Source organism: Ursus maritimus, unplaced genomic scaffold (genome assembly GCF_017311325.1).
Source record: "Ursus maritimus isolate PB19 unplaced genomic scaffold, ASM1731132v1 scaffold_12, whole genome shotgun sequence".
In the NCBI taxonomy this organism is placed as follows: domain Eukaryota; kingdom Metazoa; phylum Chordata; class Mammalia; order Carnivora; family Ursidae; genus Ursus; species Ursus maritimus.
The window spans coordinates 48,445,038-48,462,999 of record NW_024423564.1 but is presented as its reverse complement, the minus strand read 5'-3'; the positions used below and the strand labels follow the sequence as shown (position 1 = coordinate 48,462,999).

Below are 17,962 nucleotides of genomic sequence, written 5' to 3'. Positions count from 1 at the left end.
AACAGCAGGATAGAAATAAGCAGAAGAGGAATAAACAAGCTAATTTATCATGAGGACAGAGCAAGCTTTCACCAGTCTCGCCATGGAAAACTTCAGTGGTTAACGGGAATATCAATGGTCTGGGGGTGATGTTTATGATCTTACAGATTATAGACAGAGCCACAACAGAAGCTCAGTGATTAAAGAATTTTGCAGAATAGCAGGTGTGAACACCATGCACACAAAACCCATCCATGTCTTCAAACTCTGTGGTCTTACATAAAACCTACTTCATAATTATTTTGAGAAGTTCAACCCAGGGCTTTGGATAACATGGACCGACACCCTGGTAATTTGCCCCAAGTGTTCGACCTAACTGTGGGGCCTCTCTTATTCATCTTTGACGAGGTGGTCAGGAGGGACCCAGCCTCTTTGTGAGAAGGATCTGGATGCCCCCCCCCCTTCATTAGGCATGGCAAGGACACAGCGGCTGATTGAATTAACAACTTAGGAGGGCTTCAGTCCCAGTTCCCAGACATTAGCACCATCATCCAGAACAAATTAAAAGTCTCACAGCAATTAAGCAGATTTTGAAAATGAATTTCCCATGGTTCAATGGTTCAACAAGCAATCTCGAGTTAAGTATTACAGGAAAGTTTAGGAGGAGGAGAGGAGGAGCTGACTGCTGAATTTCCAAAGTAAACATTCAATTGGTGAAGGCAACAACAAAAAACTTTTCAGCCTCTGCTAACTAGGGTTTCCCACTTTTTTATATGAAATTGGAAATATTCAGTCACGGAAAGGGAAAGAATAAAAAATTAACATGGATTTGTATTAAAATGGTGGGATTTCAGGATTTTTTTCTTTGTCTTTAATGCCTTTCACATCACTGTATTCTTGTTCAAAAACATAAACAAAAATTAGGAGGGAACAAAAATGTATGATCCTAATCTCTAGATTTTAAATGTACACAAGGCAACCTAGACCTGACAGAGCAGACAGAAAACCTATGTCAGCCTCCCAAAGGACTCCAGGTGAATCACTCCTGGAACTCACTCCCGGGTTAAAAGAATAACACTAACGATGAAACAGCACCTAGCATATTCCAAGTGCTTACCATTTATTTGCCAGGCACTGGACACATTCTTTTATCTCATTAATCTTTTCACTTAAGTCATTTAATCCTCACAGAAATGTCATATGATGAACATTACTGCTCCCATTTTACCTATTTGAGAGACAAGAAAACTCAGGCTCTGAGATGAGGTCATTTGCTCTGGGCCGCACAGCCAGCAAGTGGTGGGGCCGGGATGTGCACCCAGGTCTTCCAACCCCACAGCTCTTGCTTACATTTAGAATAGCAAACTCCCATTGCCAGTGTGGTTTTACCCGGTCTTTGGAGTTCTGGATGGGTCCATCGCCAAAAAAAAGAAAAAAAGTGTCATTATTTTAGAGGAAGAGAGTACAGGATGACCCAGATGAGGAGGGACTCCTGCTGCCTTTCAAGCCCCTACATTCTCCCAACACCAGAGCCTCCCTGCCCCCTTACTTCATGCCAGCTCTGCACCCCCTCCTCCACAATGCTCCCTCCCATCTCCACCTGCTCCACTAGAAAGGCCAATAGGCCTAAGTTCCTCTCTGCCCCCAGGCACACACTGAGCACAGCACGCACGTTTGCATACACTTCAGGAACCTAGACAACTGTGTGGAGGAATTCATTCCCACACACCAGTCCACAAGCTGAACACATGGAATGCAGAGGTGGTTATTTGCATGTATTAGGCTTTCTTGTCAAGGACAACTGACATCGTCAATATATTACCCATCTCTATGAAGAACTGCGAATGCGTCTGCAACATTCTTAGGAGGGAAACTCTGAAAGATGAATTTCCCATCTTTAAAAGTTTATAGAGATCTAAACAAACTATCTGGTCTTCTTAAAGAAGGCCCTAAAAACCAGCCCTCGTGGAGCATAAGAAACACATTTACTTCTTAAAGACAATAAAGCACAAAATTGCCATCATTCAACGTTCTCATCTGAATATTCAAAGTTTGGAAAATACAGATAGTAGTGTGTGTTCCCTTCCTTCCAGCAAACTTCATCAACCAAGCAGTCAGTCAATTCTCTGCCCTTATGGCCAAGTGAAGACCAAATACGTAGATCAGACAGAACAGTAATCAGCATAACCATAGGCATGGATAACGAAACACTCCACTAGTGGTCGGGACACTTCCTTCCCATCTTACTATCTCACTGTGACTCCTCTAGGCCTTAGTCTCCACAATATAATACGAGAAGGTCTCTTTCCAAAACTCCAAAAATTATACACTTTTATATATCAAAGCATACAAACCGTGAAGGTGGAACAATCTTTTAGGTTCAAGCAAATAGTAAGAAACCTCCTCATTTAATTATAAAAGAATAGCTTGGAATACAACGTTACAAGTCTTAGGGCAGATCTTAAAAGTTGAAGCATTTTAGCTATCTCTGCAGTAAGTCCAAATGCAAAGTGTTTCTTCCTTTCTTCCATCCATCCATCCTTCCTTCCATCCTTCCTTCCATCCATCCTTCCTTCCATCCTTCCTTCCATCCATCCTTCCTTCCATCCATCCATCCATCCTTCCTTCCATCTATCCTTCCTTCCATCCTTCCTTCCTTCCATCCTTCCTTCCATCTATCCTTCCTTCCATCCTTCCTTCCATCCTTTCTTTTTCTTTCTTTCTTTCTTTCTTTCTTTCTTTCTTTCTTTCTTTCTTCTATAAGTATTTCTGGGCAGCTCTGCTGCATTGCACTGTGGTAACCACTCAAGTTAAAGATAAGCAAATTAGACCCTTCTTTGCTCTCATGTAGCTTACAGTCTTATAGAGGTTATATTTTCATCTTTATTTTTTGTTTATAATTTCTTATACTATAGCATTATAATTCTAGCTAATGTCTCAGTAGTTAATATTTTATAAGAAAAAAGATCATTATTTTTTTTCCCTAGAAGTTTGACTTTCAAAGGTCTTTGTCATTTATGTTATATCTGGAAGCAAAAAATTTCCCAATGGATGATGACTTCAATTTTATAATTTAAAACAGAACAACTGGGATTCATTTTATAGCAAGCATGGATGGAATATACCCCTTCCATGTATTGAGTGATATCTATTTAAAAGACTTGCTACCTGGGCTTATCCATGCTATAAAGAGCCATGAAAACTGGTCCAGCATTTTAAAAGACAAAATTTAGGATTCAAATTAAACCTCGGTGAAAACTACCACTGACTGACTCAAAAAGTGAATCACTCTAATTCACCAAATGGGTAAATGACATGCTTCTCAAATTGTTGGCTAGCATGGATTGTGCCTAATAGAAGGCTATCAAGCAGGGTTGCTGGGTTTCTAATTTTATGTACTTCACTAAGGAGCAGAAATACCTTGCCATGAGCCTAACCAGACAGAGGATGACTCAAAAGAGAGAGAGAAAGAGAGAAAGAGAAAAGAAAGAGAAAGAGAGAAAGGAGGAACCTTGAGGAAGTTAATTAGTGACAACTTGTAAATCAGGGAAATAGCTAACATATATGAATTGATCTCACACGTAGGTGTAGGTAACTTTAAGTTCATTAAATCTACAACCTTCCTATGAAGGGGAAATTTTAAGTAAGCTCGACACCCAACATGGGGCTTGAACTCATAATCCTGAGATCAAGAGTTGCACGCTCTACCGACAGAGCCAGCCAGGTACCCCAGGGGAAATTTTAAATGCGGAAACTGAGGCTCACAGCATGTAAATGGTTTGTCTAAGCTACAAAGCAAGTTTGCTAACAAACCAGATCATACCCATTGATCAGCCTTAAAACCACAAGCCATCAGTTAGAAATCTGATCACTCTGAATGAAAGGACCAATACGTTTATCAAAAACAGAAACATCATAAGGAAAACCTTGAACCAACGCCTTGTTTATAGAGTGACTGTTTCCTAGGAATCCCCTAAGAAGCCCAAGTCATCAAAGGCAATTTTCAAAATTACTGCAGCAGTTCTGGTTAGCCAGGAGACTTACGCTAAGGTGAGCAAGAGGACTTTCCTGGATGGAGCTGGTATCAGTAACTAACCCAAGACCTGACAAAGAACTATTATTGTCTCAAATATATCCTTATGCTGATTTTGTTCAAATCCCAAATGTATTGCTCATCCTTCTCCCAAACTCTATTTTTTCTCTTTCCCTTTTTTAACAGGTAGGTGAGGCAAGGAGGAGGAGAATGGGAAGATTCTTCTGATACCTATAAAAAAAAAAAGAGAAAGAAACACACTATTTGAAAGATGACCTTGAGTGTCCTTTTAGTTTAAAAATCTTGTGCCTACAAAGTATCCTGTTTATTTCTCTTTCATCAACTATTATCCAGAAATATCATGTCCTCATAGTGCAAAACTCTTTTCTGCTTAGATATGTTTAAAGAATGATGCTAGGGGGGCGCCTGGGTGGCACAGCGGTTAAGCATCTGCCTTCAGCTCAGGGCATGATCCCGGCGTCTGGGATCGAGCCCCACGTCAGGCTCCTCCGCTATTAGCCTGCTTCTTCCTCTCCCACTCCCCCTGCTTGTGTTCCCTCTCTCTCTGGCTATCTCTATCTCTGTCGAATAAATATAATAAAATCTTTAAAAAAAAAAAAAGAATGATGCTAGGGATGTAACACCAGTTCTCTCAGGAAACTGCAAACTTTGTAAAATAAGGAGGAAGGGTAACTAAAAGGATGCCTAAGGTCCCAGGGTTTCCTATCACAGCTGAGCCCTCTCCCCCCACCCCTTAGAATTCTGAAGAAGCTGATCCTTTGTATGCTTATGAAGGCCTGGTCTATCAGGGACCTCCAGGCCCCATGGTTCAGTCTTTTGAAAGCCTCAGTAAAAATCTTATCTACAACTTCGCTTAGCTCAGGCATGCTGGGGCTAAAGTTGGAGCCCATTTCACACAAGCCAGAACTAGCTCAACAGAACAGAGAAAAGAAAGGAATGTGGGGACGTGTCTTCTCCACATTTAAGGCATTCCGTTCTCGGGCAAGTTACAACCTAAGTGAGAGCAGATAAAATCTGTAAGAACCCAGAGTAAAAAGAACAGGGCCTCAAAAAGACCTGATTTGCCTTGAGAAAGGGCTGGATTTGATAAAATATGGAACCCAATTTTTGGTTGTGATCACCTAAAGACAACCATGTTAAACAGAGACTTAAAAGTCAAGATTTGAGGCAAGAATATACAATGGGGAAATGACAGTCTCTTCAATAAATGGGAAAACCGAACAGCCACATGCAAAAGAATGAAATTAGATTACTATCTTACACCATGCACAAAAATGAACTCAAAATGGATTAAAGACTTGAATGTATGACCTAAAGCCATAAAACTCCTAGAAGAAAACATAGTTAGTAGGCTCCTTGACATTGGTCTTGGCGATGATTTTTTGGATCTGACTTCAAAGGCAAAGGCAACAAAAGCAAAAATAAACAAGCAAGGCTATGTCAAACTAAAAAGCTTCTGTGCGGCAAAGGAAACCATCAACAAAATGAAAAGAAAATCTACTGAATGGGAGAAAATATTTGCAAAACATATATCCCCAAAGAGGCTAATATGCAAAATACATAAAGAACTTCGTGTGCCTGGCTGGCTCAGCCCGTAGAGCATGCAACTCAATCTCAGGGTCATGAGTTTGAGTCACATGTTGGGTTTAAAGACAACTTTAAAAAGCTTAAAAAAAACCACACACGCACACAAAAACACAAAAAACCTCACACAACTCATTAAACAACAACAATGACAAAAACCAAACAATCTGATTTAAAAATGGGCTGAGAATCTGAATAGACATTTTTCCAAAGAAGTCATACAGATGGCTGACAGACACACGAAAAGATGTTCAACATTACTAATCACCACGGAAATGCAAATCAAAACCACAGTGAGATATCTCCTCACCCCTGTTAGAATGGCTAGTATCAAAAAGACAAGATATAACAAGTGTTGGCAAAGATGTGGAGTAAAAGGAACCCTTGTGCAAGGCTGGAATATAACTTAGTGCAGCCACTATGTAAACAGTGGAAAACCTATGGCAGTTCCTCAAAATATTAAAAATAGAATGACCATATGATCCAGCAATTCCACTTCTGTGTATTTATCCAAAGAAAACGAAAATGCTCATTCAAAAAAAATATATGCATCCCCATGGTCATTGCAGCATTATTTACAAGAGTCAAACTATGGAAACATCCTAAGTGTCCAATGATAGATGCATGGATAAAGAAGATGGTGCATATGTGTATACGGTGCATATATACAATGGAATACTACTGAGCCATAAAAAAGAGTCAGGTCTTGCCATTTGCAACAAAGATGGACCTTGAATATATTATGCTAAGTGAAATAACTCAAAGACAAATACCACATGATTTTACTTGTATCTAAATCTGAAAAACAAACGAACAAAACAAAACTAAGAGATACAGAGAACAGATTGGTAGTTAACAGAGGGGAGTGGGGTTTGGGGTTAGGCAAAATTGGTAAAGGAGGTCAAAAAGTACAAACTTCCAGTTATAAAATAAATAAGTCATGGGGATGTAATTAGTTCACAGCAGGGTGACTACAGTCAATAATACTATATTGCATATTTGATAGTTGCTAAAACCGTAAATCTTCAAAGTTCTCATTACAAGAAAAAACTACTTGGTAACTTTGTATAGGGACAGATGGTAACTAGACTTATTGTGGTGATCATTTCACAAGATATATAAATATCAAATCATTATGCTGTACACCTGAAACTAACATTATATGTTAATTATACCTCAATAAAAAAGTCCATATTCATTCCCGCTAAATCAGAGGATGCAGAAAAAATAGTGCATTGTGATTCTGCTTACTTTCAACAAAAAGGCAGAGGAGGAATAATTTACAATATAACACTTGTACATCTGGAATCACAAGAATATGCATGGCAGTCATAATGGCATGGAGCCTTCAACATTTTAAGCCCTGTTTTGGCAATTTGAATTTTCTGCTTGCAATTACCTTCAGAGTAAAGAGGTGGCAGAGATAAAGAATGAGCAATTTTGTTGTCTCTTTTGTATGCAAAACAGACAAAAAAAATATAGGGCATGTCACTTCCCCCAGACTCACTACAACTTCAGAATTATGCCTGCCACAGACATTCCCTGAAAGCAGAAAAGTTAGTCACAGAATTTTAGACAAGGAAGCCTCAGACTGATTAAGTCTTAAAACTAAACACAAGGATGGTAACTTTGGTTGCGTTAGTGAGGACCATAGTTGTGGGGGTTTTTTGTTTTTTTTAAGTTTTAAATTTACAACATCTTCTCGAGCAGGAGGAAGCCCATCTACCACATTCAGCAAGCAAGGGAGGAATTTAGTTGTTTTAAATTCTGTGGTGTTCTCTGAAATCCCCATAGAACAGCGTTAACACTATATGTAATTCTAACACTATACGTAATTCTATTGCTAAGAATATTAAGTATACAAGGCGCCTGGGTGGCTCAGTCGGTTAAGCATCTGCCTACAGCTCAGGTCATGATCCCAGGATCCTGGGATCGAGTCCAGCATGGGTCTTCCTGCTCAGCAGGGAGTCTGCTTCTCCCTCTACCCCTCTCCCCTGCTTGTGTTCACTCCTGCGCTCTCTCTCACAAAAATAAATAAAATCTTAAAGAATATCAAGTATACAAAGGCAAGAGGGAGAGGACATTAAAGTTATTGTTTGCTTTTTTTTTTTTAGAGAGAGTTAGTGGGCAGAGGGTCAGAGAGAGAGGGAAAGAGTATCAAGCAGGCTCCATGCCCAGTGTGGAGGCTGATGTGGGGCTGGATCTCACAGCCCTGAGATCATGACCACAGCCAAAATCAAGAGTCAGACACTTAATCAACTGAGCCGCCCAGGCACCCCACAATTTTATTTTCAAGTGACAGAAAAGTCAATAGAGCTGGAGGAACCCCAAGCGAGGAGCTCTCTGCACATTACTGCTATGGCCTTCAGATGATCAGCATGCAGAAGCTCAAAAGCAGATACATGCTTCCAGTGCTGACTGACAGGAGAATCCGAGTCCAAGCTGTGGCTCTGCCTTGAACTGTGTAAACCGAGTCCCTGCCCTTTCCTGGAACTCTGATACCTCCTCAAAGGAGGTAAGATGGTCTCCAAGGCCCTTTTCACAGTTTAATAGCAAAAGCCCCACAGCTTCCATTCAGGCCAAATACCACCAACGTGTACAGATAAAGGGGACGCAATAAGCTGCACTCGTGGCCAGAAATAAGATCCCCAGTTTTAGCGCAGACTCAATTATCATACCGGCCTACAATGTAATGATACCACCACCGGCAGGGGGCGCTACTGAGGTGTGGAATGACTCGCCTCTCTCTGAGAGGCCCCACTTCCTTTGTCCTCATCTTACCTACTTTACTCCTACATCTCTCTTCTGCCAGTGAATTTTGGTGGCAAATCATTACAACTGTTGTAGACTTAGAAAATGGCATACCCAAGCTCTATTAAAATTGTGTATAAAGCAGGGGCACCTGGCTGGCTCGGTGGGTGGGACACGTGACTCTTGATCTTGGGGTCGTGAGTTCAAGCCCCATATTGGGTATAGAGATTACTTAATATATATTTTTTAACTGAGTATAAAGCAAAAGTAATGAACAGACCTCAACTAAAAACATGAGGAATTCTTCCGAAAATAAAATGTGCATGCTTTAGGACAATGATCGAGACTTGCATTCTTATTTACTAACAATTAATGACAATATTATCATCTACCATTTGGGGAAAGCTCATTTTGAGACATTTGGTGATAACATGGGAATTAATGTTAGAAAGCAGGATCATCTCTCTGTGCACTCTCAAACCCAAACCAGGTATATTTTGGGTCATGCCCATACCTCCTGAATCTGGAGGTGTTTGACAAAGTGGTGATGACTCAAGGAAGACAAAGAACAGAAAATGCGTGGATGGCTCAGTCTGTTAAGCATCTGCTTTCGGCTCAGGTCATGATCTTGGAGTCCTAAGATGGAGCCCCACATCCGGCTCCCTGCTCAGTGGGGAGTCTGCTTCTCCCTCTGTGCTCTCTCATTCTCACTCTTGCTGTCTCTCAAGTAAATAAATAAAAACTTTAAAAAAAGAATAGAAAATAAACAATGTCACAGTTAAGTTGCCCCAGATCTAGGAAGAGAGAGGAAGAGAGAAAAAAATGTAGGAGAGATGGATATGGGGTTAAGCAGATGGCTTCAGTGAAAAATCCTCTGGGAATCTCATCTTTGGTGGGCCCGGTTCAGTGACACACCCAACGGGTGCCAAGTCTTAGAGAGGGGGGCTCCTCACAGCCATCATCCATGATGTAGGAGGGCTCTGTCCCACATCGCAGTTGAGGGGGAAGCCAAGGAGCTTTTGTGACTTGAGATCATTGAGACCATAGGTGGTCTGCAGAGTTCGAGCCAGGTCTCCCTTCACTGTGTAATGCTGCCTGGAGATCAGGAGCTCTCTCTTTGGGAGGGGCTCAGCCAGGACTAAGGCAGCAGTTAACTGGCCCCCAACCAGGTCTCAGGAGCTTAGCCTTATTAATCTGGGCTTTGAAAAAAAACTGAGCCAATCATTTACAGATCCATTACCTTCTCTCTAATGAAAAATCATAACGCCTTGCCAAAACAAATGTAATAACTTGGCCTCTTCTTTCAATTACCTCCACTCTCTTGGAAGTGTCTATTTGTGAATAAAGCCTCTGAGTTAACCCAGGGAATTAACCAGCAGTTTAAGAAGGCCCTATAATTCCTAGGGGATAGTGAAGAAAGAACACCTCTTTACCAGGAAATATTAACAGAATGGAGTAGGAAGGAAAAAGAGAGAGCAGAAAATTGCCCTCGAAGTCCCCGAATTTAAAAAGGCACAGGAGACAGAAACACTAGTTCAATCCGAAGGAAGTGGATGGTATCAGAAATAGGTTTTGGAAAGTCAAGTACAAGCTGTGTCCCAAAGAGATGGCCTCGTATGTCTACAAAGGCCTTAGTTTTTCTTTCCTGTGTCCATATTCTTCCCCTATCTTCCTTCCCCACACCCACATTCTCCTCTCCTGTATTCAGTAGCTATATGCAGGATCCATTCTGTATGCTAAATCCAGAAGCAATCGAGGCATTCAGGAATTTGGTTATTTTGACACATTTTCAATGACAACTCTCAGTTCCTCTTTGCTGTGTGTAAGAATTTCTTTTTGGAGGGAGCTGGGGCATTATTTTCTCAGGTTTGGCCCTCTCCAGCATCGCCTGCAAGCACCGGTCAACATTTACAATGGCTGCTGTATTCAAAATTGGGATCATTTGTTTAGGAAGTAACTAGGTCAATGATTAGTACCCATGCAGTGAGGGGAGTACGTGGTTTGGGAAAGAGGTTGAAACAGAAAAGGGAGAGACTGAGCTTCCATCTTCTATTGAATCTGTGTAGAATCAATTTTATCACACTCAACACCTTGTTTCCTGTAGAAATTGAAGGAACAATAGGAGAGTGGCTTTAGACTGAAGAGCATGACTTAGGATTCAGTCAAGGATGATGCGCTTGAGTGCCTGCCCTCTCATTTCCTATCTCTGTCCCCTCTGAGAAGTTCCTTAAACAAGCATCTGATTCATCTGAAATCTGGAGAAGGCACCTGCTTCTCTACGTTGTGATGATGGTTCAATGAATCAATACATGTAAAATACTTTCCATAGCCACCCAATAAATCCTCAAAAAGCAACAAATCCTAATTAACCAAATCCCTTACTACTGGTCTGATGACAATCTGATTATTGCTTTTGCTCCCCTATAAAATTTAATTAGAGGTGGAATGTGGTGGAAGCAGGGGAGAAGAGGTAGCAGTAAAAGGCAAAAAGTTGAACCTAAGTATTTTTGTATTCTAAAACATGACTTGCTCTTTTCTGCTGTTTAGCAACCCTTTTAGGTTAGCCCTATTATGAAAACAGTAATTGCAACACCTTTCATCATCAAGTTTGAAATTATCAATGCCTCAAGCTCCCCTTCACTCCCATCCTCCTCCCCATCCGGGCATCTTCTCTCAGAAATATCCACACTGGGCACATCTGTCTATTCTATTAGGCCACCCTTACAACACCTCAGAGAAGATGCAAGACATAAATGAAACAGACATGATCATTTCACGTCTTGATGGTCCCTGTCTCCCATCATCTCTTAGAGTCTCTATCAAAATTGAGAGCAGTAAATCTTTGGATAGAGAAAGTCTATCAGCATTTTTTTCCCCAAAGAACAAAATATACCTATTCATGGTGTCAGCATGGAAGCCTCTCGTTTGAGATGCTCCCATGATTAGGCATGGGTGTGTATACAAACAGAAATTTCCTTTGGAAAACAGAGTTGTCAACTTTGAGTAAAATGCCCTTCTTTTCAATTGCTGTACCATCCCTGCCAATCCACACCTCTAAAAGCCTCTCCAACCGGCTGATTCCTTCTCTCCTCTTCCTTTGGAATAGTCTTGATGTATATAACTGCATAAATGTGTTAAAGCCACTAACCTGAGAAAAATTTTTAAAATCAAGTAATCTTCCTTAAAGTAGAACTCAAACGCTTTTATGGATAATGAACTTGGCTGCTCAGCCAACTGGATGATTCAGACGATTATAGGAACCAGTTTGAACCTGTAAGAAATTGGTCAGATGGGCATATGCAGACTTCTCAAAAGGTGTCCTCCCTTAGCCTTGGCCGAGTACTGCTGTTATGTAAAGCTGAACTCCATTTCATTTATCATCATATTGGATTTTTTTTTTCCATTTGATATGTTACCTAATGATTAAAATGAGAAAGCAGCGGCATTTACAGTGTTATTCATCCTCTCTTTCTGGATTTAAACCACATTTACTCAATCTTCAAAGTCAAGGCTTTGGGAGGTGGGGGCAGGATAAACTGATGGTTGAGGATTGTGGCTCTGATGTCAGATTGACTGGAGACCATTCAGAGCTTTGACCCTAGCTGGATAATCTTGACTCACATGTAAAATAGGTACAGCGCTACCAATCTGGCAAGGCTTTGCATGGATTAAATTAGGTAAGGTCTGGTACACCGTGCACATTTAACTAACATGCTAAACATTTGTTATTTTAGTAATACATTTATTTCAAGATGAAATAATAATATAATTATTTGACAGTATAATTAACAGGGCTTCTCATTTCACATGTTCTCAGGTTCTCAGCAAATAAGAATTATCTGATGCTAGGCACTTCATCATAGGAAATCTTTTGCTAGTGAACTTGGATTAAGAAGCGTTCTTTTCTACCTCTGGCTCTCCTAGGTTACTCAGGCTTCAAGTCCCCTCTTTGCTAACCCCTAGTCGGCACAGCAGCCCTATCCTGGGCACACAGCAGGCTCTAGTCAATATTTTGCATGTTAGGTAAGTGACACATACGAGCTCTAAGCTAAGGACTTTATACAATCTCAAATTCTAAATCTCCATAGAAACACCTTTATGAGAAAGATAAGGTAAGACTTTTTCCTCAGTCTCTATGAATTAAAAAAAAAAAATTAAAGGCCAAATTATTGCAAAATGTCAACGAGCTAGGAAAGGCTTTGAGCCTAGATATGAGTTCAAGCAGGATATCTGAAAACCTTACAAAGCCATACACGACATGATTATCTCAAGGCAATGTTTCTCACTTTAAATAAGGAAAAGGCAAAGTTCCAACAGAAGGCTAGACAGGCTGTATGGAATGATTAGATGAAAGCATGATTAAAGATTATTACAACAAGCATGATTTTATTGCAATAACCAAGTAAACAATTAAGTTTGTAAGAAGTCAATAATTTCCACTAGAAAAAATTTCCCACCTTTTTACAAGAAGAATTTTTGAGATTGCACAGTACTCCTACAAACCACATCAGATACTCCAGTAGTTTAACAAAGAGGAAAAAATGACATGGTTTAGTCAGGTATGAAATTTTGCAAAATAAAAAGGAGAATCAAATACAGAAAAAATGTGTGCTAACATCAACCAAAAGCCAATTGATTAGTTCTTTTTGAGATTCTCACCAGATACCCAAACACCGCAAGATTACAGGCATTGCATTATTAATATATGCTAAAATATAATATATACCACAACAAGCTTAAAGCCTAATGTACTGGGAAGCAAATCTTTACACTCTGTGTAAGTCTAATTCTATTTGATTTCTTAAAATCCTGCAACTTCCAAATGAACAATAGTAGCAGAAACAAAAATTCACATGAATGGACACAATCAAGACTATCAATAGTTCCCATTTAAATAATAATAGCACAATCATATGGACTGTACCACTGAAAAGCAATAAATAAGTCCATATAAAAATTGAGAAAACTGATTATATATGTTTATATTATAGGTACATAATATTCTCAGCATTAAAAAACAAAATAGGTTACTCATGGTAAGCTTTTGAAAGAAAGCAATCCTCCCTGAAGATAAAATAATTGGCAATTTGTTGATACTTATTCGGAGTTTAAGTTTGGAATATTCTCATTTATGGTATGCTTAAAACAATGCAATCATTTTTTATTCATTCAGTTCTGATCTTCATACTCTTCTTAACAGTTTTAGAACAGGTGGGAACAGTGACCTGCTTTTTCAACCATTATATCCCCCAGACATGACTAATTTGAAGCTGAGCAAATTGCACATAATGGGCCAGGGATTCAAGTTCATGATTTTTAGTAGGCTGCACTCTTGTTTCAGGGCACATGGTCTCTCCCTCCCCCTTTCTACCACCCCTGCAGCTGCCTCTCCGTGAACTAAATTCACCAAACATGAAATCAAAGGGAATTTTTTTTTTTTTTACATTTTCTGCAGGCTTATTTTTAAGGAGGATAAAGATTAGGCTACATCTTTAAAAATATTTTCTTTTCCTTTAGGGGTTCTTAAATGTTTAAATACATTCTAAATACCAAAGAAGCTAGAAACTTAAGAACCCTTCTCAACACATAAGAAAACAATCAGATGCATGATTTTATAATGGCTCAAAGTTTTTACAGAAGCATGGCATAGTTCAGTGAATTTATGAATACTCCAAATTCTATCACATAAGATACTGCTTTCTAGAGCCTTTTTACAAAATACCATCAAAGGTTTGCAGTATAGAGACACTGGCACAAGAAAAACTAATGACCAAAACAAGCAGAAAACAAAACAAAAATTCGGTTTGAAGAGGCCATTGGGGTAGAGAAGTATTGAAGCTGGCTAAATGAAAACCAAATTCTCCCTATTTGCTTTTTATCTACTGTTTACATTTTCCCCATCAATTCTAGAAGGCTGCAACCGAATACCAATTTAAACATCATCTAAAACTCTACCAGTGAGGAAAATGAACTCGTTGGTTAACTGATTCGCCTGGTCACTTTGGGGTGCATGGTTTGTCACGATTGTTTGCGGGTGGTGGTTGGTTGCTGTGTTTTGTATATATGTGTAAGGGGTATTTATAGTCTTACAATCAGGAACTTTGCCATAGAGATCCTCCCCTTCCTAGGTTGCCATGTTTTCTTTCATGGGGACAACAGTGATCAAAAAGAAACATATATTATGGCCAATTCAAAGCGAAGATTTCACTTTCTCACTTGGCCTCTGCAGATGCATTGAAAAGACACTTCTCCCCTCCTCCCTCCCCAACCCCCCCAACCTGACTTCCTACATATCAGTGGAATTGAGCAGTGAAGGAATTCTCCTCTCACTGGAGAATGGAGGAGGGCGTTTCTGAACTTTTCTTCAACTTTCCAGCCTACAAACTGCTTCTTCAACCACTGATTCCACTTGCCCACTTGGATGAAATTTCAGTCTTTGCTCAGTTTCACCTGCTTTTCATTTTAGGGAAGTCTGGTGGGAAAACATCCCACTTACCTTTTGTTGATATTTTTTCCCCATATTTGGGTCTTGTACTGTACCCAAGTTCCTAGATTTAACAGAAAAAAAAAAAAACCACAAAAAACCAAAACTCTAAATGGTTGAGATAAAGGCTAGTCACTATATGGCCGGTGAACTGCATCTGGTCTTTGCCGTCTCCCAGCAAGTGGCCAGAGTGGGGACATAGCCTTGGTAATTGAGGAAGGAAGGGAGCTAAGCAGTAAACTTTCACAATTTCCCCCAAGAAGTGTTACACATAGATGTTTTTCTTTTCCAAGAAAAGCTGGAACTAAAGCAGTTTATCTATTGAGAGGAATCTAGTTACAGGACCTATCACTAACTTTTTAGACGGTTATCAAGTACGGTCACCAACCAAATTCTCTGGGAAAAACAAACCTTGGCACCATTTCCTGCAGACAAGTTCCTGTTTGAACATACAACTGTTCTAATCCTACAGCAACTCTAATGTCCAGCGGCTACTCACCAGTGCTCTTGCACCTTTCTCCACAGTACTAAGATGCTAGAAATTATCCTAGTTCAAGAAGTGCCCTAAGAAACCTTCAACAGTGGATAATGGGCTCTTCAAGGCTAGGAACTCAGCTTCTTAGGAAAAGAAAAAGAAACACACACCAACAAACACCAGGGAACTATGTGTAATGGTTCGCTGCTTGTGCAAAAACCTCAAAGAGGATGAAGGTCAGACAGGGATAATAGGCCAATTTAATTCTGAAAGCACAAGGTGCAAGAAATTTTAATTATGGTCTGCCACTGAAATCACACAAGATCCAATGGCATCTAACTGCAACTGCTCATCAAGGGAGACAAGAGGTGTAATTGTAACCGCTGCATAATCACTGTGAGGGCACAGGGAAGGCTGCCTTCAGCTCCCAGCAGAGAATGTATTAGGAGCCTAGAAAAATCCAATACAGGGAAACATGGAGATTGCACGTAGCCAAACAGGAGCTCCTAACAGGAAAGCCAAACCCCGTTGTGTGTGTGTGTATTTGAGGGGTGAGGGCTCCAGGAATAAAAGATTAAGCTGTTTGGCCCAAATTGAGAATATGAGCTTGGAAAACTCTGAACCCCTTTCTGCTTTGTGGATACATACACAGAGAGAAAGGCATGATCTCCTCCAGAAATTTCTGCCTCGGTGAAGCTTCACCCACTCTCCTTTGTTTAAAACAATTAGCTTGGATGTTACAGTGATTTACAGAACCAGACTCCCTTTAATTTGTTCCCATCAAACCCAAGTCTGGAGACAAAACGCCACACACACGGCTCGAGGTGCCCCAGCCCGTGCAGCTCTCACGTCCGCGCCGCACGGACTCTCGCAAAGGGACAGGCAGAGAAAGCCCCTCCGTGGACTCTCCACTCCGCAAAGTTTCAGAAATCCGCGAAGAAAGCCAAAACCACCCTTCCGCGCCCGTTGCAAAGTTGGCACTGAAGTTTGTGCCGGGATGTCCTAAATCTCGAGGGGTAAGGGGACGCGAGTGTGCGTCCAGGCTAGAGGATGGATGGAGATGGAGAGAAAGCAAGAGGGAGTTTTTACGAGTGGAAGATCGTGAGACCATCTTCTTCACCCGGAAGCCTGTTTGGCTCCCAGAGGTCCCGGAGGTGCTCGCCAGGGGAGGCGCCATCGCCGGGGGCCGGAGAGCTGTCACCTGCGGGGAGCCGCGGCGGGGGCGGGAGGCGCACTGCTGAGCGCCCGGGGAGGATCGGGTTGGGGGGGGGGGGCTTCAGAATCACCGGCTCTCGGGGCTCTTAGAAGTGGGGGAGGGGAGATTCGCTAGAGGGCAGGAGGCCAAGAGCAACACCTTTCGGATACGCTTTTCCCCTCCTACCTCTCCAACTTCCCGCAGCGCCAGCCAAGGACTTTCTCCCACCGCACTCTACCGCATCCCGCCTCCGGGCCCACCTCCCGCCGCGGCAGCGGCCGGGTCTGAGAGGTGGGGGTGGGAGGTGCGGCAAGGAAGCAGTCGGCGCGACGGTCGGGACCCAAAACGCAAACTCTCACCCCCTACCCGAGACGACCAAAGGCGTTTACACAGGCAAGGATCACAGACCCGTAAGCAGGGCTCCCGGGTTAGCGCCGGGCGCAGTTCCCTGACTCTTCTGTTGTTCCCAATAAAGTCGATTACGTTGCCCTCCGGGAGCTGATTGGAAGGGAACGGAAAGGAAAAAGGGGGAACGCGGGAAAAAGCGGGGGGAGCAGCAATCAACTTTGTAACCCAGCGCTTCCTCGCGCGATCCGTCGCCATGCTTAAGATTCCCACCCCCGCCACCCCCCTCCTTCCTTTCAAGTGGATACTGAAACTAGGCCAAAACTTTTTCCCCTCCTTTTCTCTTAGCCACTAGACTGGATTGTGCCCCACGGAGCCCCATGGAGCTCTGCTTTCTTAAGCACAATAGCCGGACTAATTAGATCATAGAAGCAAGGCAGTGATACTGTAACAAGTAGCCCGAGAGGCAAAGAGGGAAGGGGCCCGAAAAGACAGAAAGGGGGAAAAGTTTGCAGCTCTCGCACTTACCAATCAAGCCTCCCACCAGAAAAGCGATGATTTGGAACACGAGCAGAATCCCACCGACAACGCACAGCTTCTTGGTGCTCATGTTTTCTATAATTGCCCCAGCCATTTTTGCGCCCCCTTTCTTCTTTCCTCCTTGAAATAAATGTTTTAGGGTGTGCTTTTTGCCCTCTCTCCTCTCACGCTCCCTCCTCCCTCGCTTCCTTTCTGGGCGCTGCAAAACTTCAGGGGTGTGGGAGCGCGGCGAGGATGGGACCAGGACGCAAGGCACCCGCACGGATTCCCCCGGCGCAGCCGGCTCGGGCTCCCCCAATGCCCGGAGCTGTGATTGTGGCCGCTCCGCCGCCTGTGGACGCTTAAAGGAGCAGGGAAGCGGATCACATGACGTCGCCTCCCTCCCTCCCTTTCTTCCTCCCTCCCTCTCGCGCTTCCTCCCTCCCTCCCTCTCTTCCTCTCCCCCTTGCCCGCCTGTGCGGGGCTTCGAGCTCCGGAGGGTGCTGGCGTCCCGCTCCCGGGTCTCGCTGGCAGTCTGTCCCGCCCGGGACTGGTGTCGTTTGGGGGTTGATGTTG

At 42.2% G+C, this 17,962-nt stretch overlaps 1 protein-coding gene across 1 annotated transcript in view; it reads right to left on the bottom strand.

The window, feature by feature from the left end:
- Nucleotides 1–17,739, bottom strand: part of WLS (Wnt ligand secretion mediator) — a 98,669-nt gene extending 80,930 nt beyond the window's left edge. Inside the window, exon 1 of the mRNA XM_008690733.2 lies at nucleotides 17,396–17,739. Coding sequence (XP_008688955.1) covers nucleotides 17,396–17,501 — 106 coding nt within the window. The 5' untranslated portion in view covers nucleotides 17,502–17,739. The remainder of the gene's footprint in view (nucleotides 1–17,395) is intronic.
- Nucleotides 17,740–17,962: the final 223 nt, after the last annotated feature.